This window comes from Delphinapterus leucas, chromosome 15 (genome assembly GCF_059928025.1).
Source record: "Delphinapterus leucas isolate spDelLeu-1000000601 "Yukka" chromosome 15, BTC_Dleu_Yukka2, whole genome shotgun sequence".
Classification (NCBI taxonomy): domain Eukaryota; kingdom Metazoa; phylum Chordata; class Mammalia; order Artiodactyla; family Monodontidae; genus Delphinapterus; species Delphinapterus leucas.
Genome location: NC_143143.1, coordinates 21,771,906 through 21,794,023, shown reverse-complemented (window position 1 = coordinate 21,794,023; position 22,118 = coordinate 21,771,906). Strand labels below are relative to the sequence as shown.

General features: G+C 40.8%; 2 protein-coding genes across 4 annotated transcripts in view; one reads left to right on the top strand and one right to left on the bottom strand.

Annotated features, from left to right (window-relative positions):
• The window catches only part of UQCRC2 (ubiquinol-cytochrome c reductase core protein 2), a 31,477-nt gene extending 25,368 nt beyond the window's left edge, over positions 1–6,109 (top strand). For 2 of the 3 annotated variants that reach the window (XM_022588584.3, XM_089896054.1), the window contains 4 exons: positions 14–94; positions 2,361–2,437; positions 4,509–4,662; positions 5,841–6,109. In XM_022588584.3, coding sequence (XP_022444292.3) covers positions 14–94; positions 2,361–2,437; positions 4,509–4,662; positions 5,841–5,924 — 396 coding nt within the window. In that variant the 3' untranslated portion in view covers positions 5,925–6,109. Of the gene's footprint in view, positions 1–13; positions 95–2,360; positions 2,438–4,508; positions 4,663–4,715; positions 5,817–5,840 lie in introns of those variants that run through there. The other variant, XM_089896055.1, reaches the window with a different exon arrangement.
• On the bottom strand, positions 6,006–21,034 carry PDZD9 (PDZ domain containing 9). Its single transcript, XM_089895395.1, has 4 exons — positions 21,004–21,034; positions 18,955–19,200; positions 12,410–12,599; positions 6,006–7,757 (listed from the first exon to the last, which is right to left on the bottom strand). The coding sequence occupies exons 1-4, from the start codon at positions 21,032–21,034 to the stop codon at positions 7,361–7,363; spliced, it is 864 nt and encodes a 287-aa protein (XP_089751521.1). The 3' UTR covers positions 6,006–7,360.
• Between the last annotated feature and the right edge of the window lie 1,084 nt (positions 21,035–22,118).

Sequence of the window (22,118 nt, the reverse complement as noted above, 5' to 3'; positions counted from 1 at the left end):
ATTATATTTTCAGGTTTCCGCTTTTAATGCCAGTTACTCAGATTCTGGACTCTTTGGGATTTACACTATCTCACAGGCTGCAGCTGCTGGAGATGTAAGTTGCAAACTCATCAATTCTCACAAGATTTTTTCCCCCATTAACATATTTTTAGTAAGAACATGGAATGTTTGAATGCCATGATTTATCAGAGTTCTGTATAGTGTAATATCATTAAAGTGTTATCTGCTGTGGAGGAAAGTTAGAAATGAAAAACGCATATACTGATGCTTCCAGAAAAGAGGGAGGAAATGTTTCCTTGGTATTTTCGTTCTGTGTGGGCATGTGGCATTGAGTTGTCTCTGGGATATCTAAATGAAGAACTCAGTTGAGGTCAAGGCCAAGATGTATACTGGGAGTCATCATTATAAAGAGTGTGTTGAAGTCAGGGTTACATGTGAAAGGTTGGAGGAGAAGAAAACTGAAGGTCAAGCTAAGGAAAATGGCCAAAAAGAAACAGAAAGAAAAAGAAGAGAAACTGGCACGTTTGGAGGCCAGGAAAGAGAGAATGGTTAACACTGTTTCGATATACTCTGGATTAACATCCGTTTAGTTACCACAGAGAGGTCTGGTAGTTTTAGCAAACTAGGATAATATTGGTGATACTATCAGTTTTTATCAGAGTATTGGAAGTGAACTAAAATTTACAATATTAAGGAATGAATGGGAAGAAAGAAATACAATGTTGGTGCAGGCAGGTGGAGCATAGACTTGTAAGGAGGTGGGTGGTAGTTTTAGGAGAGTTTCCACTGAGAGATTAAGTAGGAAGAGACATTCACACTGAAAGGAAAGAAAATTGGAGCGAATATAGGAGATAAATTATAGATGGATGAAGTCTGAAAAAGCAACAGTAAGCAGGATCCAAAGTACAATCGGACATTTTAGCCTTGGACTCAAAGGCTGATGGGAGAAGAGGATGTCGGGAAGATGAGGCAGTACATCCCTGGTAAGGTAGGAGGCTAAGTCATGTTTTGAGAATAAGAGAAGGGAGGAGAGTTTAAAGAAAGTAATGAGGTTTGGGACAGATGAGTGGCTAGATGCACACAGAATGAGCATAACAGCAGTACAGATGTCTCCTTGAGATAAGTGACCACAAATTCATAGTACAGCCAGACGTCTAGCCTAATGCAGAAATGGAGGAGGCAGGCAGTAGGGTTGATCCCAGGCTGGAATCCTGCAAAGTAGGCAGGTCAGAAGTATGAACAGATGGCAGGAAGTTGGAAACACTGGCAAGAGTGATTGAAGAGATGATTCATGGATTTAGGCTAAAGAAGTGAAGCCAGGGGGACCTGATAGATTGAAAGTGGACAAATCACGGACCTAGAGATGTTGATAAAATGGAAGATAAGGATAGCGTGATTAAAGACTTAGGCCGGAGGTCTTGGAATTGAGGATTTCAGAGGTAGGTCAGATCTAGGTTATGTGCAGGTCTGGGGTATGGCTATGGAAATGGGTAGCTCACCTGGAGGGGAAATGAAGGTCCTAGAGTTTAGGTGATTAGAAAGAACAGTAAGTAGCAGATCCAGAATGGTGCCAGGGTTGGGAGGGAGAAAATCATGGGCCAGGTTTATTATTAATTTATTTATTCAACATATATTTACCAAGTACCCACCCATATCACTAGAACTTGATTCCTTCATGACTCTAGCACTCCAGGTATGGACAGGCTTTACAGATTTGGCTGTGTATGGATTACTACTTTTTTCTTAGTGAATAGTAAGAGATAGCAGTATTAATTACATGATACTTTGAGAGTCTTGGGAAAATTTTGAGGTGCTTATTCTTTGTAGGCAATGATAAATCCCTGAGATTTCTTTTCCTAAACCCAACTGCCACCCTCTGCCCTCTGCCACTTAACGTTTGTTAAGAAACTTGGCCACTTGGATATTGTACAAACAGCTGCTTTATGGAACCTTGGAAGAGTAAGCAGCACGTAGTGACTTAAGAATTCCAAATGGACACTATACTGTTTCTCTGGAACTAACCTTCCATCTTTTGTTTTTGCCTCAGTAGAGGAGCATTTGAATGTTGCAGCAGACTTTGTTTTTTGTTTGTTTGTTTTGTTTTGTTTTTTTGCGGTACGCAGGCCTCTCACTGTTGTGGCCCCTCCCGCTGCGGAGCACAGGCTCCGGACGCGCAGGCTCAGCGGCCACGGCTCACGGGCCCAGCCGCTCCGCGGCATGTGGGATCCTCCCAGACCGAGGCACGAACCCGTGTCCCCTGCATCGGCAGGCAGACTCTCAACCACTGCACCACCAGAGAAGCCCCTGTGGCAGACTTTGGCACTGATCAAAGATGACCAGCTTTTACTTGTCTATCCTAGGTTATCAAGGCTGCCTATAACCAAGTAAAAACAGTTGCTCAAGGAAACCTTTCTAATACAGATGTCCAAGTTGCCAAGTAAGTTTCAATATTAATGTTTCATGTTTCAATTATTTGAAAGTTGTATTTTTTCTAGTTACAACACTATTGTAATAAATACACAAAAAGGATTGAAAGGCACAGAAAAGTATTTAAAAGGAAAGGGAAATATACTCCTACCCCCTAGAGATATAATTGTTAACATTTTGATTATTTTCTTGACCATTTTTAAATATAATTGTTAATATTGTATATATACTTGTTAATAAATAATACTTATTAGTGTTTATTGTAGAAATTGAAAATTACAAAGACAAAAATTATTTTTCATTCCCTACCAATGATTCTTCTCTTTTTTTAACATTATAATGCTGTTTGCATTTATTCCATTTATTTTTATTACTAAAAATTTGTCATAAACAGTTTTAATTGGTGTGTCAAAATATACTTATTGGACATTTTCCACAAGGCAGTTTGAAATTATAAACTATAAAGGATATCTTTGGGTTTTAAAACATTTTTGTATTTCATATTACTTTCTTGGTATAGATTCGCAACTGGGCCAAGAGTTATAAACATTATAATGAAAGGCTGTGCATTAAAATATACGTTTGTGTTTATGTAATATTTTTATTTTTATATTTTGGAGTCACAATGTTGAAAGGTTTTACCAGTTGATAAGCACATTGTCAGTATATATGAGAGTGCCTGTTCTACCATAACCATTGGCAACTTTTTCCTCTTTACTGATTTGATAGACCAAAAAATATATCCGATTAAAAGATTGTAATATCTGTCTCCTATTTGGTGATTTTTAAATTCCCACATTGAAAGTGCTAACAACTCCTCTTAACTCAGTAGCTCTGGGAGTTTCTCTAAAAGAGACAGACTTTGGACAGAGTTGGAAATCAGCTTGCATTTTCATACAGGAGTTTAAAACATTTAAATTTGACTCCATCCATTTAGGACAATTCAGAATGTGAATCCTAAAACTCCGGAGGCCTCTGTGATCATTTAGTATTGCCCACAAAGGAAATATGACAGGGTGAATTACAACCCAGGAGGGAACAGTCTTTTACCATTTCTGTTCTCATTAGTATTATTACTTTTGTTATACTGAACACACTAAGAAGTGCATCTCTCAAATAAGTACAACACAATTTATTAAATATTGTATACATGGAACCAAGGATCGATAGGATGCAGCTCTGCATGATTGCATCAGAAACAAACCTTATAATAAATTGAAACAATGGATAAGCTTAGGAGAAATCTGTTTCAAATCTAATTTATTTAAGAAAATGTATTTTCTTAATAAGTGTGGCACAGTTCTTATCAGGTACAGCAACATTTAGAAAATGGAATTTTGGTTGTTAATGTCAAGATATATTTATTTTCTGCCATTTTGATGGAGTTGATACTTTTTTTGTAAGGTTCTTAGTCCTCCTATAGTGAAAAAGAGAAGGTGAGGTGTCATTGCTGAAGGGACAAACTAATAATCACTTGGTAAAGTTTATTGCAGGTAAAATCTTTTTTCAATTAAGTGGACAGTGTGGTAAAATTGCTACATTAAATTGTAATTATGTTTAAATGGAAGTCTTGCTACAGAGTGCCAAGGAGATTAGTTTGAGTTAAATAACTCAAGTGCCTTATTGAACATAATTTCTTTCTGGGATAAGTATGAATTGGATTTTGTTTTATTTCAAATTGATGTTTTTGTGCCCATATTTAAGCTACAGGGACTTATAAGACCTATACTGTCCTTCCCCACTTGCCCTACCCTCAGTGAGACAAATCCCAGCACACAAATGGGCTAGGGATGGGGTTAAGGGAAGTTATATTATCAGCACACAGCATTCTGCTAAAGGGACAGTGAGAAGAGCCCACATAGGGATGTTCTTTAATAGAGATACCTAAAACCATCACCAAAAATGTATCTAAAATAGTTGGTGAATTGAAGAAATAGAATGGAGACCTTTAGCACTGTAAGATTTCAAAGCTGTTAGTTAGTTTGTGTATTTACCCAAACATGTTTAAGGGTGTGGGAACATACTTTGCCTTGCTCTGTAAAACTGGCGTCTGCCTTAGTTACACACCTTTTATTGGACAGGAACAAGCTGAAAGCTGGGTACCTAATGTCAGTGGAGTCTTCTGAGGGCTTCCTGGATGAAGTTGGGTCCCAGGCTCTAGTTGCTGGTTCATATGTGCCGCCATCCACAGTCCTTCAGCAGATTGACTCGGTAGCTGATGCTGATGTCATAAATGTAAGCAAATGAAAATTTATTTAACATCAAATAACTTGTCCTTAATGATCCAGTTTCAGAAGGAATGCGTAACCTTCCTTGGGCTGTATATGCTGTTCTCGTGGTGTTTGGTGCCTATGTACCTGGTGTGGAGGCAGAAGGGCTCATCCCCATATCTGCAGATAGCTTCCTTGTCAACTCAGGGTGATGTATCTTCCTCATGCAACTAAATTGCCATTAGGTTAAACCATTTTAAGTTCTTAAAGGTCAAGAAGGGTCAAATATTGGCAGTTTCATACGATTCAACCTAATTGTCAAGTTTGGTATTTTCCTCCTCACTCCTAAGAAATAAACTCTATCCTGCCAATCTTTCGCAATCTACCATCTCAAGATTTTCTTTAGTCTTCTCAACATAAGACCTTCTCCTGCCCCTGCTCTATTTTTTTTTTTCACATATATTGTTTCCTATAAAATTGAGTTGTTTTGAGGGCAAGGACTATGTCTTATACCTCTTTGTATTCCCTGCTATGCCTAACAAGTACATGAACTACAGAATGAACACAAAATCAGTCCTTTCTGTATTAAAAATGCCAACTCCCCTTCCATGGTCGAGGTCTTAACCATCTTCTCACCAAGGGGTCTCCCCTTGGGGATAGAAAAAAGAAGCAGGCTATTTTAAGATAGCAGCCCTGACTTGATTTCACTTGAACCATAAGTTCATCATTACATACTCTTCCAAATGGCTGTGCTCATCTTATATACCATACTATCATGTGAGTCCAACCCAGCTGCCTGCAACACTGTCTCTTTATTTAAAAAGCTGACCTGAGATAATGTGGGACTGCTCCTCGTGGTATTGCACTTAACCTAAACAACCAGCCTTTGGACTCAAAGTAGCGGCATAAGGAATACTAGGATATAAAGTGTAACTTTTAAGTTAACAATCAGTTTATTTTTATTGACTCAGACTATTTGCCATTGCAGTACCAAAGCAGGGAAGTACAGCTCTGCTCAAGGAGACTCTGCCCTGTTTTGCAACGTCAGAAGGGTTTTCCTTTTCCCTCTTTAACAGCTACGCTCATATTTAGAGCACCACACTTGCTCAGTCACACGTAGGATGAAGTACTCAAAGGAACAGAAGTTTATCTACTTGCTTATTTCTATTAACTTTCTGTCTTATTTTGTTTGTTTACTTAAAGGCTGCAAAGAAGTTTGTTTCTGGCCGGAAGTCAATGGCAGCAAGTGGAAATTTGGGGCATACACCTTTCGTTGATGAGTTGTAGTACTGAAACACATATTGCAGGAAAGAGCTGAACATTTTCTCAACTAAGAGCAGCAAGTATGTGAAAGTGAAAAGTCTCTAATGTAACATTTATCTTTTTTCCAATGAGATGAAATATCATAAAGCATAAATGCAGGTAATTGTTCCCAACTGACCTAAAGTCAATAAAACTTCTGTTTAAATGTTTTTCTTGCGTTTTTCCTAATCAGTTAATCAACAAGTATTTGATACACGCTGAGTTTTTGTTTTAGATGCTTTAAAGGAGAACAGGAATATAATAATAAAGTACAGAAGCATGAGAAACTATTAAAAATTAAGGCTAAGTGGCTATCAGAGTAACTATCTCCAGATTATTATTGGTGGCTTTTTAAGATAAACACAGTTAAAAGTCTGTCTTCTTGGGTAAGAATAATTAAATGGTCTGGGTTTTTACCCCCTTTTTTGCCTTTTTTGCGAAAGAGTTATTTGTGAAAAATATAAATTCCCTGCCAGTCATATCCTGTATTCGCACTGCTTCATTTTATGTTTATCTTCACTGTGGCAGAATTTTATGGGGTTTTTTTCTTGCCTTCTCCCTCATCTGTTTCTATCCTATCTCTTTCAAGTAATTAACTATCAACCCAACATTCAAAGTAACAGTAGGGGGACTTCCCTGGTGGTCCAGTGGTTAAGAATCCACCTTCCAGTGCAGGGGACACGGGTTGGATCCCTGGTCGGGGAACTAAGATCCCACATGCTGTGCGGCAACTAAGCCCAAGCGCTCTAGGGCCCATGTGCCACAACTAGAGAGCCCTTGTGCCGCAACTACTGAGCCTGCACGCCACAATGAAAGATCCCACATGCCACAACTAAGACCTGGTGCAGCCAAATAAATAAATATTTTTTTAAAAAAGGTAAAAGTGGGGCTGAAAATGGGGAAAAAAACTAGTGTGAACAACTAGGCAAAAATCTCATTTCTTTTTAAGTAGGGCACTTGAAGTTTACAAACGAGAAACTAAAGTAAAATGTGATACTTGAAGAGTAGAATTCTCTACTGTGTTTACACATTCTGATATTGGGTTCCTCTGCTGCATTTTCTAAATGATGAGACATTCTTCTCAGAAAGGAGGGTCCTAAGGATCTGAATAATTGTGAGGCCTGTGAAACCCCAAGGAAATCTTTGGATATCACACTGAAGAAGGTCTCTAAAGGCTTTACAACACACTCGTGAAAGAGAAATGTTAAGTCTGTACATATTCCTGTAAGTATAGCAAACGTATACATGGCAGTGCACAAAAAATGGGTGTTTTCAAGACAAATGCTCCTGTGGTCACAGATTTGCAAACTGCTGCCTAACCAACTTTTTTTTTTTTTTTTTGAACTTAAGCAAGCTTTATTTGGGAACGCTCCTGGGCGAGGTTCATTGGTCCGAGAGAAAGGGGCCAGGGAAGTCGCCTCCTAACCAACTTTTGATACAGGTTCACTCTTGCCCTTTTCAGCATGGGCATAGTCTTCGAGCCAAAATGCATCTGAGGTAGAGGAGGCCGAGGAGGAGGAGGAGCTTTCGTCGTCTTGCTTCACCATTGTCCAGTATGGAGAAGGGGCACTCACTTCTTTCTTGTGGTCTCTGTGAATCATCACGTCACAGTTACTGTCTTTTCCTACACTAAAAGTACAGTTCTTCTTTTTATATCCATGCCATTCTCTGGAGATAGACATCGGTCTCCTGGCAGGGTAATGCCCAGTGGACCGTGGATATTTATAGTACTTAAGTCTTTTATCTAAAACTGCATCTTCATCGTCATCACTGCTTGTGAAAGAGTCATCTTTTGCCTCCTCAGTTTTCTTTGTTGTGCTGAAATGAGAAGAATAGTGAATGAAATGGATTCTTAATGTCTGAACATTCATTATCACCTAAGAGATTGTCTTACAACCTGCTTTGGTTCGTAAAAGAAAATACAATTTAGCTTTAACACTACCTTTCTGTGTTATTGAAAATTTTCTCTTTTTAAAATTACCTTTAGGGAATTCCCTGGCAGTCCAGTGGTTAGGGCTTGAGCTTTCACTGCCGAGGACACAGGTTCAATCCCTGGTAGGGGAACTAAGATCCCACAAGCCACGAGATGTGGCCAAAAAAAAAATTACCTTTAAATTTGTTTCCATTCCTAAATGGAAATCAAATTCTGCCCTAAATTATTTCACATTACTTTAAAAAGCTTTGCACAGACTTAAGCCAGACTATTGACCAGAATATTAGCAGGCCTTAACGGTGGGCTAATTTCACTTCACACAGAATGACAGGTCAATGTGGCCATCTCCTCCACAGAACTCAGTTTTCATGGGTCACATGGGGTCAGCAATAACAGAATATTACTGATTTCCAAGGGGACGTCCAGAAATAATGGCCCTCAAAGACCTTCAACATGCTAATCTGAGTCTTTTTCTTTCCTCCCCTGAGCATCATTCTTTGCTTCTCATTTGGGTTTACATATGTGGATCTGTAGAATACCCTTCTATCCAGATGTCTCGTCATTCACTATTCCACCTCGCTGTTGCCATCCAAAAACTTGTAAAGACTTTTTTTTTGTAATTTGCCAACAGCAGGTTTCTTGAACTTTTCTAATGGCAGCACGTGCGCCTGCTATTATTTTCCTGAACAAATGCTGTCTGTTAACCTGCTACCTCTCATTCTGGTGCTGGATTTGCCAGCAGATCCAAAACCAGACCTTTGTAATTATGAACCTCGGTTACCTTCTCTGTTACTTTCTGTGCTGCTAATAGGAAATAGATTTCTTCCCTACCCCAGTCCCTCCAAGCTATCAGACTTACTGGTGTTTTCACTAACATCCTTGGAGGCCTGCCTGTTTTATTTGCTCCTAAGCTTTTGAAGCTTTTCCTAAAGTTTCTCTCTTCTGGAAATGACAGTTGGTATGGAGTCAATTTTACAAAGGGCCACTAGTCTTAATTGTACTATTTTCTTTTAATCCTTGATTTAGTGCTGTGCAAGGAGATTCAGATCTCAGGACTAGAACAGTTTGCCTTCAGAGTGCAAAGGACATCCTTTGTAACTGTGTTAGATAACCATCAAGGACAGGCGGCAGAGCCAGGTTCTTACTGAACTGCATTAGATAGTGACGTCACAAGCCAGCAGAGGTCAGGGTTAGCTGGAAACAGTTTCTATACGACTAGGCCTGCCCAGAACATCATATGGAGTATTCTCTCCGTTGTGCACACAGTGCTGTTTGCTCCTGAAGGAAGTCATACCAAATAAGCCTTTTCCTTCCACTTCTGCCCCTTCCCCGCCCTCTTCCACAGAAGATGCTAAAATGCCTGAGCTATAAGCACTTTGCTTAATTAAGGAAGGGATTGAGAACATGATTGATATTGTTCCTAAGTTTGTGGATTTTAGCCTCATACTTAAGTTGTGCTGTTCTGTGTTTGCTTTTGAATGGTCAATCTGCCATCCTTAGATTTTTAGTATTCTGAATCTCAAACTCTGCTTAGAATGTAGTTGTTCTATAAGCAAATGGTTAAGAGCTCAGGTTCAGGAGCTGAACTCCCCAATACAAGGTCTACCAGCTACGTGTGGCTGCTAAATTTAAACTGGTTAAACTTGAATAAAATTTAAAATTCCTCAGTTACAAATCTTCACATTTCAGGGGTTAGTAGCCACCTGTGGCTAGTGGCTACCACATGGGATAACGCAGATACAGAACATTTCCACTATCACAGAAAGTTCTTATTGGACATTGCTGCTCTGGAGACAGTCATATACCACTTAGCCCTGTGGCCTCTGGCAAGTCTATACACTCTATTGCCTTCAGTTTTCTTATCTATAAAACGAGGATAAATAAAAAGAATTGGCATGAGGATTAAATGGTATAATGCTTGTAAAGCAGTGCCCACCACATAGTAAGCAGTTATCACTATTATCATTAATGATTTTTAATCAAATCAGGATTGGCTTAGTTATTGGGAATTTTTTCCCCAATCTGTACCTCATCTGAAGGGGACAACTGCCCAGCTCTAGTCCACTGTCACCGTGTGGGAATGCAAGCCCATCTTCTAGTTTTTTCAGGAGAAATCAGAGATAAAGACTCTTTGCATGAAATCTTAGATTTGTAAATTTAGCGATGCAAATATTTTTTCATTAAAAACTTTTTTGAGGGCTTCCCTGGTGGCGCAGTGGTTGAGAGTCCACCTGCCGATGCAGGGGACATGGGTTCATGCCCCGGTCCGGGAAGATCCCACATGCCACGGAGCGGCTGGGCCCGTGAGCCATGGCCGCTGAGCCTGCGCGTCCGGAGCCTGTGCTCCGCAACGGGAGAGGCCACGGCAGTAAGAGGCCCGCGTACCACAAAAAAAAATAAAATTTTGAAATACACAGAAAAATGCAAAAAAGTTGAATGAAAAAATTATAAATACCTTGGTAGCTACTGCCCAGGTCAAGAAATAGCGTATTACTGCCCCCTGGAAAAGCCCCCCCTACGTATCCTCCTTTCTCTCTACAGTGTTTAAAACACTGAGGAAGACAAGCAAAGCACATCTGCTGGCCATATCAGTTCCTAGGGCCACAAGTTGGACTCTAAAGTAATGTCTATGGAATATGGGCCATTTTTTAGTCTTAGTAAAGTCCCTAGCCATATTTCTTTGAGCCCATCCCAATAAGCAAAGGTGCACAGCTGTAGCAACTAGTGGTCAGTAATCTGGTCAGAATTAATAAGGACCACTCTTGCATCAGAGCACTGAATTTGTCACTTAAAGAAAAGGGAGATGGAGAAATCAAGCACAACCCATAAATTTCTGACTTGTTTGACTATGTGAGTGTTCTTCCACTAGGACAGTGGCAAGCTGGCTTTTGATTTTAGGCATAATGAGTTTGAGGGGTTTATGATACATACAAATGCAGATATCAAGTGGATGTTTATACAAGTTTGGAGACAATACAATTTGAAAATTATTAATTTATGGATACTAATAGAAACCACAGAAATCAAGTTTTTTTTTTAACATCTTTATTGGAGTATAATTGCTTTACAATGTGTTAGTTTCTGCTTTATAACAAAGTGAATCAGCTATACATATACATATATCCCCAGATCTCCTCCCTCTTGCATCTCCCTCCCACCCTCCCTATCCCACCCCTCTAGGTGGTCACAAAGCACCGAGATGATCTCCCTATGCCATGCGGCTGCTTCCCACTAGCTATCTGTTTTACATTTGGTAGTGTATATATGTCCATGCCACTCTCTCACTTCATTCCAGCTTACCCTTCCCCCTCCCCGTGTCCTCAAGTCCATTCTCTACATCTGCATCTTTATTCCTGTCCTGTCCCTAGGTTCTTCAGAACCATTTTTTTTTTAGATTCCATATATATGTGTTAGCATACAGTATTTGTTTTTCTCTTTCTGACTTATTCACTCTGTATGACAGTCTCTAGGTCCAGCCACCTCACTACAAATAACTCAATTTTGTTTCTTTTTATGGCTGAGTAATATTCCATCGTATACATGTGCCACATCTTCTCTATCCATTCATCTGTCGATGGACACTTAGGTTGCTTCCATGCTGCAGTGAACATTGTGGTACATGTCTCGTTTTGAATTATGGTTTTCTCAGGGTATATGCCCAGTAGTGGGATTGCTGGGTCATATGGTAGTTCTATTTTTAGAGAAATCAAGTAGTTTGCTTAGGAGACTGAGAGAAGAAAGCCAAAGATTAAACCTTGAGGAACTCCAAGGTTGGGTAAAAGGAGATCAAGAGGAAGTGACTAGAGGAAATAGGAAAATCATGGGAGTATGGTATCCCAGAAGTCTGGGGAAAATGATGTTTCAACCAGAGTTGAGTGTACAGTGTCTAATGCTGTTCAGAAGCCAAGCAAAATAAAGACTGAGAAGAGTCCACTGAAATCAGCAGCATGAAGGTTGTAGGTGACACTGGGAAAAAGGACTCAGCCAAGGCCTGCACTGAGGGGGGAAATGGTGTCTCCTGAGGAAATGGCAAAGTCTAATACAGCTCTTTCAATGGGTTTGGAGTCAAGGGACAGGGCAGTGGCTGGAAGGGAAAGGAGAGGAGAGTGGAATTAGGTGGGGTTTGCTAAGATGGTAGAGGTTTTAAAAGGGCTTAAATGTTATTGGGAAGGATCCAGAGAGAGAAGTTGAATATGCTGGAGACAAATGAGGAAATGGGATTCACAGCACATGTTTAAGGGCTAACTTTGGAAAAGGCAGAGTCACGCATGTAGGTTTGGAGGTGGAGTTGCCATTGGATAGTTTGGTCTTTTTTTAAACTCCATGTCCAAGGCTCTTGCCTTTATCATTCTGCCTCATATTAGGTCCTACAGATTGTACTTTGCAAAAGGACTTAGAAACCCACTAAATTGTGGCAGTGTCATCAATCCCTCCTACATGGTCCAACTGATAGTTCTCACATTAAACTAAGACTCTACTTCATAGACCCTGGGGAATTCTGTAGTATAACAAAGATTTCCTAAACTTAACTACTTACTGTGTAATTGGGAATTTGGTCTCAGGGATTAAATCATATATTTCTTGCCATTCTTGGGGTATGTCAATAAAATCTCGGTAAACCTTGATTTGTAGCACTGTTCCTATGGTGATATGTTGCAAAAGCTTTAAAAATTCTCGAAGAGTATATCCTAACACATTGGCATAGCCAACAGTAATCAAAACATCACCTGAAAAAGGAAAAAAAAATCAGTAAAATTAAGATAATGCTTTAAAAGGACATACCATTTCTGGCTTTATTGTGCGATGTTTTTCTTTTCTTTTTTTTTTTTGGGTGAGGTATTTCATTTTATGGGTTCATATTGTTAGTTCATTTTGAACCAAAGCCAGGCTTCAGCCTTTATTTAATAAAAATGACCCTCTTAGTGACATAAGTATCCTCTGAATAATGAAGAATACATGCAAGATGTTTCTTAATAGTGTGGTGGTAGATATTGTAGCACGTTTTTACAACATTTCTAAAGTCCTTGGTGTGACAGAGGCTGAAAACCATTTATAATCTGAATCATCCTTTAGGATTCTAAAAATGTGTTTCAAGTAAAATAAATGGCTATTACTATTAAAGAAAAAACCACTTAACACTAAGTGAATAAATGACCTTTCTATTATACCTGCCTGGCCATTTCCAATGCCCTCCACAGTAAGCAGACCATATTAAACATCAAACCTTTCAGTTTAATGTTTGCCCTTACATAGTATTCGTTGAGCAAGTAATTCTACATGAAACACTGGACAATTAGCATGCTTTAATTAAGTTTAAGCTATGTATACAGAGAGTATGTCAGCTCAAAGGGATTTGACAGCTAGGTCCCCTACCATAGCACAGTGCTGAACAGACAGGGGAGGGTGATGGCCAACCATGGAGCTCCTGAGCCCCCAGCAGATAGGAAGAGAACCACATCTTGACAGCAAGCTCCTGGATCTCCAAACTGGATGTTAAAAAGACCAGTTATTCACTTGTACGCAGCAGCTAGGGCATGAACATGTAAACTAGGTCCAGTTATTTGTCAGTCTCCCTGGGTCACTGAACCTGGAGCAGGAGATGCAGAGACGTGACAGGAGCACCCAGTTTCCATGGCCCTTTGTTCTCTCACCATTTTCCAAACCTGGTTCTCCAGGCTTTCTGGCAATTCTGTCAGACTCAGTGTTCTAAATCCAATGCCTTAACAGAACTTTTCTATTGCTTGCATTGAAGACCTCTGACTACTACAAGGGCATTCAGCAAGAGAGGAAGGAATGCAGGGAAATTGCTTTTTAAGGACAGACAGACTCACATTGGGTAAAATCTTATTAGTCATCAGCTCTTGCCAACATCCTGCCAAATGGTCATGGATACCTTATAGCTAACATCGGATAAAGTGACCCCAATGAGTCCCAAAGGATATGTTCACCTCTCTGTGCATGGGAAGCTAGAGACCCCTCAATCAACCTCAAAGACAGCTGAAGCCTAACCTCAGAGGAGAAAAGAGTCAAGATGAAGTACATTCTCTGATACTACTCCCCACTGTGCTATAATTGGGAATTATGCTGATCCCAAAGGAAGCCTCCAAGGAATGCCAAGGACAAATTTCCATAGTGCTAGATCCTATCAGAAACAAAAGTTCACAGTATTAAAGAATACTTAGAAGGGTGAAGAAAACCTTCTACTTTGGTCTTTAAAAATAGCTGGGGCTAACTTCAGAATGCAACAGGGCTTCTCCTGGCAACCTGCAGATTGTGTGATCTAAAACTGTTCACCCTATGGAGGTTAATTAAAATGGTGGGGGGAGGAAGAAAACCTCACTGGATGAGCTTACTTGCCTAATCTTAAAAGGAGTGTTTATGGCTTGTCATTCTGCTTATGTTGTTAAAGGGTGACTTTTATCATGAGGGCAGAAAATAAACAGCTTAATTCCCTGAACGTCCTGGCTGTAAACCAGACATATCTTTGTGTGAATGTGAGTACTCTGGCAATAGACATTAACGTTGCCTTTCATAAAGAAACACCAATTTAGTATTTATGAATATCAACATTATACATTTTCTTTCTGATTTAATGGGCTATAGGAACTACATTATATAAACTGTCTCGATTACCTATATTTAATCAACTTTGCAGCAGCCAAGCCACTACCATCTCTACAAACTAGGCTGTAAATTCCATAAGCTCTGTGTGGTTAGAGACCATGTATGTCTGGCTCATCATTATACCACAGCGCCTAGCAGGATGCCTACACAGAGCAGGCATTCAGGAAAGGCTTATTGAATGAATGTGGCCTAGTAAGGGTGGTGACCAGTGCATGACTTGTATTTACCTTCAAAGCTATATTAATTTCTCCGAGAAAAGGGAGAAAAAGCTATATTAATTTCTTAAGACTCTGGATATCAGAGTTTGCTAAAGCTATACTAGCCAAAAGGATTTTAAAGTTTAGCCAGAATAAACTAATTAGGAAATCAAGATGAAGCCCTATTATTAAACACCAAAAAGAGAGAAATTCAAAGCACATGAATGAGAAATAATGGGGCTGGGAGGTAATGGGGTCAAAAAAACATCAGGTTCATCACCTCTCAGAATCTCATAATCATTCTCAAAAGGACTGAGTTACAGAGTCTTTGAAACCTAGACCTTGAAGAGAAGTGGCTGACTTGTCATGAAGAGATTTGGGGCCCTGGACTTATTCTCTATTGAAATCGCTTTTCTAGTCAAAGGTATGGACTTTCTAAGCAGATATGGTTTCAAGTCTCAGCTCTGACCACCCACTTAGCTCTGTATTGAACAAATTACTTCATCTCTCTAAGGCTCTATGTTTTGTTATCTACCTTCCAGGAGTGTTGCAAAGATTAAATGAGATAATAGATGTGGAAACACCTTGCAAAATGCCTAGGACAAATACTCACTTGCTATTCACTTATCAAACACAGACATAATAAATGTGCCAGTGCTGTAGGTAAGTTGTGGATTTAAAAGGTGATTTCAAGACTGCCTCTGACCTCCAGGAGCCCACTAACTGTAGCCCCACCAGGAGATCCTGTTTCATGTGCATGAAAGCATACTCCTGTCCCACTCTAGTGAGTGTGCACTCTGGTTATCAACCAGCATCTGTCCCCTGACCCCAGAGAAGCTAAGGAGAACAAGCAGAAAAGGCCCATGGGACCTGGCCTAGAGCTCTTTTGGTCTGGAGTGTCCAGAACTCTCTTTCTGTCAGTTTGTTCCCCAGCACCATTTTCTATGTGGAGAAAGTGCTTTGGATTTTAAGGTGAGGTAAACTTTTGTAATAGCATTATTGATCTACTTAATTCTTTAATCCACTGCTTCTAACCCTAGCTGCAATTAGAATCACCTGAGGAGCTTTTAAACCATGAACTGCCCTATCCCCAAAGCCAAACCAATTGAATCAGAACCTCTGGGGACATGGGGCCAAGGCATTTTTGCTTTAAAAGGTCTCCAGGCGATTCTAATAGGTAACCAGAGTTGCAAACCAGTGGTTTAATCCACTGGGGGCTCCTGTACCACAATCATTTTTGGTTAAAAACAACAACGAAGAAGATACCAGTCTAAAGAATCTCTAAGTACGAACAGCCTAAGAGAAATGACTGCCAGTATTTCCGTAGCACTGTAGTCCTCAAAGCACTTTCATAAAGATTATCTCATCAAATCCTAGCAACTTCTGACAAAGGTGGTATTATCCCAATTTAGAGATGAGGTGACTAAGGCCAAGAAAGTTAATGGATTTTGTCCAAGGTCACAGAACTAGAAAGTGGCAGAGCCTGGGCCTGAATTCAGGCCAGCTCCCACTGAATGGTCTTTCCTTCCCACCACCTTACCATCCCATTGTGCATCCCTGACTCCTGAGCACAGCACCAGGCCCAGAGTAGGCACTGGGAAAATGTCTTGAATTGGATGGAAAATGCATTCACCCAAAGCCAAGAGAAGCAGGGCAGTACTGACAAAGAGTGTAACAGAGAGGGTTCAAATCCCCACTCCTTGGTGTGACAAGGTACAAGTTACTAAATATCTGATTCCTTCTCTGTAAGGTGGTTTAATGTAGAATCTAATCAAGGAACTTGGTAAGGTTGCAGGATACAAAATTAATGCACAGAAATCTCTGGCATTCCTATACACCAACAATGAAAAATCAGAAAGAGAAATTAAGGAAACACTCCCATTTACCACTGCAACAAAAAGAATAAAATACCTAAGAATAAACCTACTTAAGGAGGCAAAAGACCTGTACTCAGAAAACTATAAGACAATCATGAAACAAATCAAAGATGACATAAACAGATGGAGAAATATACCATGTTCTTGGATTGGACGAATCAATATTGTGAAAATGACTATACTACCCAAAGCAATCTACAGATTCAATGCAATCCCTATCAAACTACCAATGGCATTCTTCACAGAATTAGAACAAAAAATTCATATGGAATTTTACAATTCGTGTGGAAACACAAACGACCCCAAACAGCCAAAGCAATCTTGAAAAAGAAAAACGGAGTTGGAGGAATCGGGCTCCCTGACTTCAAACTATACCACAAAGCTACAGTAATCAAGACAGTATGGTACTGGCACAAAAACAGAAATCTAGATCAATGGTACAAGATAGAATGCCCAGAGATAAACCCATGCACATATGGGCACCTAATTTATTTCAAAGGAGGCAAGAATATACAATGGAGAAAAGCCTCTTCAATAAGTGGTGCTGGGAAAACCGGACAGCTACATGTAAAAGAATAAAATTAGAACACTACCTAACACCATACATAAAAATAAACTCCAAATGGATTAAAGACTTAAATGTAAGACCAGACACGATAAAACTCTTAGAGGAAAACATAGGAAAAACACTCTCTGACATAAACCACAGCAAGATCTTTTTTGACCCACCTCCTAGAGTAATGGAAATAAAAACAAAAATAAACAAATGGGACTTAATTAAACTTAAAAGCTTTTGCACAGCAAAGGAAACCATAAGCAAGGCAAAAAGACAACCCTCAGAATGGGAGAAAATATTGGTAACTGAAACAACCAACAAAGGATTAATCTCCAAAATATACAAACAGCTCATGGAGCCCAATAGCAAAAAAACAAACAATCCAGTTAAAAAATGGGCAGAAGACCTAAATAGACATTTCACCAAGGAGGACATACAGATGGCCAAGAAGCACATGAAAAGATGTTCAGCATCACTAATTATTAGAGAAATGCAAATCAAAACTATGATGAGGTATCACCTCATGCCGGTCAGAATGGCCCTCATCAAAAAATCTAGAAACAATAAATGCTGGAAAGGGTGTGGTGAAAAGGGAACCCTCTTGCACTGTTGGTGGGAATGTAAATTGATACAACCACTATGGAAAATAGTATGGAGATTCCTTAGAAAACTAAAAAGAGAACTACCATATGACCCAGCAATCCCAGTACGGGGCATATACCCTGAGAAAACCATAATTCAAAAAGAGACATGTACCACAATGTTCATTGCAGCACTGTTTACAATAGCCAGGACATGGAACAGCCTAAATGTCCATCGACAGATGAATACATAAGGAAGATGTGGCACATATATGCGGTGGAGTATCACTCAGCCATAAAAAGAAACAAAACTGAGTTATTTGCAGTGAGGTGGATGGACCTAGAGTCTGTCATACAGAGTGAAATAAGTCAGAAAGAGAAAAGCAAATACCATATGCTAATGCGTATATATGGAATCTAAAAAAAAAAAATGGTACTGATGAACCTAGTTGCAGGGCAGGAATAAAGAGATAGACATAGAAAATGGACTTGAGGACGTGGGGTGGGAGGGCGAAGCTGGGGTGAAGTGAGAGTAGCATTGACATATAGGCACTACCGAATGTAAAATAGTTGGCTGGTGGGAAGCAGCAGCATAGCACAGGGAGACCGGCTCAGTGCTTTGCAATGACCTAGAGGGGTGGGAAAGGGAGGATGGGAGGGAGGCTCAAGAGGGAGTGGATATGGGGATATATGTGTGCATATGGCTGATTTGCTCTGCTGTGCAACAGAAACTAACACAGCATTGTGAATCAATTATACTCTAATAAAGGTCTATTAAAAAATTAAAAAAAAATTTTTTTAATGTAGAATCTACCTCAGGGATTGCCAGGAAGGTGAAATAAGATCATGCTTCTAAATGTTAATGATGATTAATACTGCCTACAAAAGAAGAAAGCTTTATCCACAGAGAGCCATAAACGCTGGAGTGACGCTGTGCCTGTATATGAATCCCACCTGCTAGATGGGGGTGAACCTCGACAAGGAACTCAGTCTCACTGTGCCTCAGTTTCCTCACCTGTAAAAGGGCGATGATAATAGCTCCTACCTAGAGGGTTATTGTAAGAATTCAATGAATAAAAATGCCCAACGGCCAAGGTTATACAAGTAATACCAACTGGCCTGCCCATTGAAAGCTCTCAAACAATGTCATCATTATCATTGTTACAGTGAAACCTGAGTCTCCCTGAAGGCAGATGGGAGAGAGAAAGCGGTGGAGTGTTTGGGAGGCATGGGGAAAGCACAGTCACCTGGCTGGAGTTTTCCATCCCTGGCTGCAGACCCCTTCTTAATGAGGTGGGTGATCTGAAGGTAGGGCCCATGCTGGATGATGATCAGGCCTAATCCCAGGCTGCCCACAGTGAGTCTGGTCTGCTGAGTTTTGCTCAAGTTGTGTACAGATGGCTTGACCTTGAGGCCGATTTGTCTTTCTAAAAAAGGAGAGATTTGTTTTAGTCCTTCACCTAGACATCTGCATGACAGTAGAAAGCCAGACCCTTGGGGCAGTTACTCAACCCCTCTCTTCCTTAGTTTCCTAGTAAAGTGATGATAATAAAAATGCCCACTCAGAGGGTTGTTATGAAAATTAAAGGAGATAGTTAAAGGGCTTTTGCACAGTGCCTAGCACACTGTGAATATTTAATTAATGTTAGTTATTATTATCCATTCACTTAACAAATAGTTATTGATACGGGCAGTGTGCTAGGAAACGTAAGTGTTTCTTGCCCTCATGGATCTTCTAGCCTAGTGGCTGAGACAAATATCAATGAATCATGTAAACATATTTAGAACAACAAACTGTGACACATGCTATGAAGGAAAAGTTCAGAGAGCTCTGAGGGTGACCAACAGGCTAACGTCTCCCGTGAGGAAGGCAGGTCAAGGCTTCACAGAGGAGGTAAAATCTGAATTGAGGTCGAAAAGACCAACAGGAAAGCTTTAAGCAAAGTAGGATGGGAGAGAGCAAATTAGATCAAGATTCTGAGACAGGAAAGAACATAAAGGAGACCAGTAGGGGGCAGGCAGGAGGGGCAAAGGCAGAGCAGACAGGCTGCTTGGCAGGTTTACCTCACTGGAAAAGCTTAGAAGCAATTTCAGCAGGACAAGCTAAGGTCTGCCTTCAAAGAAACACACAAACAAAAACCTCTGGCTCTTATATGGATTGTGGAGTCCAGAGTGGAAGTGAGAAATGAAAGGGTTACTGCATTCACCCAGAGCATGTCACCCAAGCAATGTCAGTGGAAATGGACAGTAGAACAAAAGCATTTGGGAGGAAAATCCAGGAAAAATGGGTAGGGAGGTGTTGAAGTATGTTTTCTACAAAACTAAATCTCACAAGAAAAGTTTCGAAGATGGAGGAGTGATTTAAAACAACAAGTTATTTTCCCCCAAGAGGAAGCTTCTGAGGAGACTCATTTTCAGTCTACAGGAAGCTTCTGGGGAAACTTGTTTTCAGCACACTCTTCCAGCATTTCACACACACAACACTTTCCCTTAAGGAGAAGTGACAAACTGCTACCTTGCCAAATCCATGTGACTGTGGTGTTTGGGGGGCCCAGGAGTCCTCCCCACTCCTGGGGGAGGGGCTTCCCATGCTCCCACATCTCCAGCTGCAGGGAGCTGGGCGGTTTCACGGCCCTTTCGACTCCAAGCAAGTGTCCTTGCCTATCTCCAACCTCACCCTCCCCCAAACCACAGATGCTCTCTGTCTGGAAAATAAAGTAACCTAGTATAAAGAAGTTACCATCTTCAAGACTTTCCAGGATTACAGGTCATCCCCTCCTCGAGCCTCTGGCTCCTGAGCAAACAGAGAACTGGCATCATAGACAGGGTCTGAGTTCCAACCTCAGCTTGCAAATTAAAGTGCTCATGATATAATCTACTATGAAGCCCAGTCTCAAAAGACAGCAGTGTTAAGTGAAAGAAGCCAGATTCAGAAGACTCCATACCATATGATTCCATTTTTGTGACATTCTCCATGGAAAGGGCAAAACTGTAGAAAACAATCAGGAGTGTCAGGAACTGGGGTGACGAAAGGCACTGGCAGCAAAGGGGCTTCGTCACAAGGTAATTTTGGGGGTGGTGAGACCTCCACACCTTGATTGTGGTGGTGGTTAAACGTGGTTATATGATTATCAAAACTCACAAAGCTGTACGCTAAAAAGGGGGGGGGGCTCTTCCTGTATGTAAATTATAGTTTGGTAAACAAATGATGGTGAGAGGCCCAAGAGTGTGACTTTCCCATTTTACAGAGGAGGAAAAGTGAAGAAGTCTTGGTCCCTAGGACATCACCCAGTTACCCTTAACGCCTTTGTGGACGGCCTTCTTCATGGCCCCGGGACGGCAGGCCGATCAGGAGGGTCTCCCGGAACCGAAGCTGGAGTCAGTCCAACTCCCAACTGTTTGGAACCCTCCGGGAGCCGGCGCACTGCGGGCCGACCACGGGCGGCGAGGAGATCTCGGGCTGGCCCCCAGGGGACGCTGCGACAACGCCGCCCAGACGTTGCGCTGCAGTGCGGTCACCACAAGGTCCCCAGTGGACCCTGGAAAACGCAGTATGTGAAAATTTTGGTGCAGAAAAACAAAACTTTTACGGACTAGCACAGTGCCTGGCTCAGTGGGTTCCTCACCCATTCTTGGGAAACGGAAATGGAGACGGTGGAGGAGGTCCAGAGGAGGGTGTCTCAAAGATGTGAATGGTCTACGGAGGAAGATCATAGCTAGTTCATACAAGAGCACAGATGCCCTGCTGCGCTCCCGATAATGGTGTTTTCAAATACTGTTATATCAACCGCGCCAAATGCTTTGGAACTGCGCTTTTTTCACGGATGTTTTGAATAAGAAAAGGCCAAGGGTGACCTGAAAAAAATGAGTCACGATTAGGAGAGGAATTAATTCTTCCTTCTTTTTTTTTCCAAAATAATTCTTCCTCCCCCAGACACGTTTACTCATACAGCAAATATTTACTGGAAGCCCGCTCTGTGGTTTTTGCTGATGCTGGGGACACAACAGTAGACAAAACAAGCAAGGGCTCTATCCTCTTGGAACTTAGATTTAAAAAGCAGATGGAGTGGACAATTTTAGGAAAGTATGAAGTATCAAAAATAAATTCTAGAAGAAATAGAAAACAATGTAATGTAGTAGGTCCTATTGTCATCCCCACTCTGATGAAACGGAAAGGGAAAGCCTCTTGTGTTCATGCCTTCAGCAAGTAGTAATCAAGCATCTATTAGTGTGCAAAGATTTCCATGGTAAACTGGGAGGTCCCAGCTTATTCAGCTGTTTCTGTGGCTCTACCCAGACAATAAACCAGGGCAGATTTCCGGTTGGATAAATCTTGTGTTGTAGTGGCTGCGACAGAGGAAATGCAAAGAGTCATCCCATTCCCTGTTACTCTCAACATCAAGGCATCTCC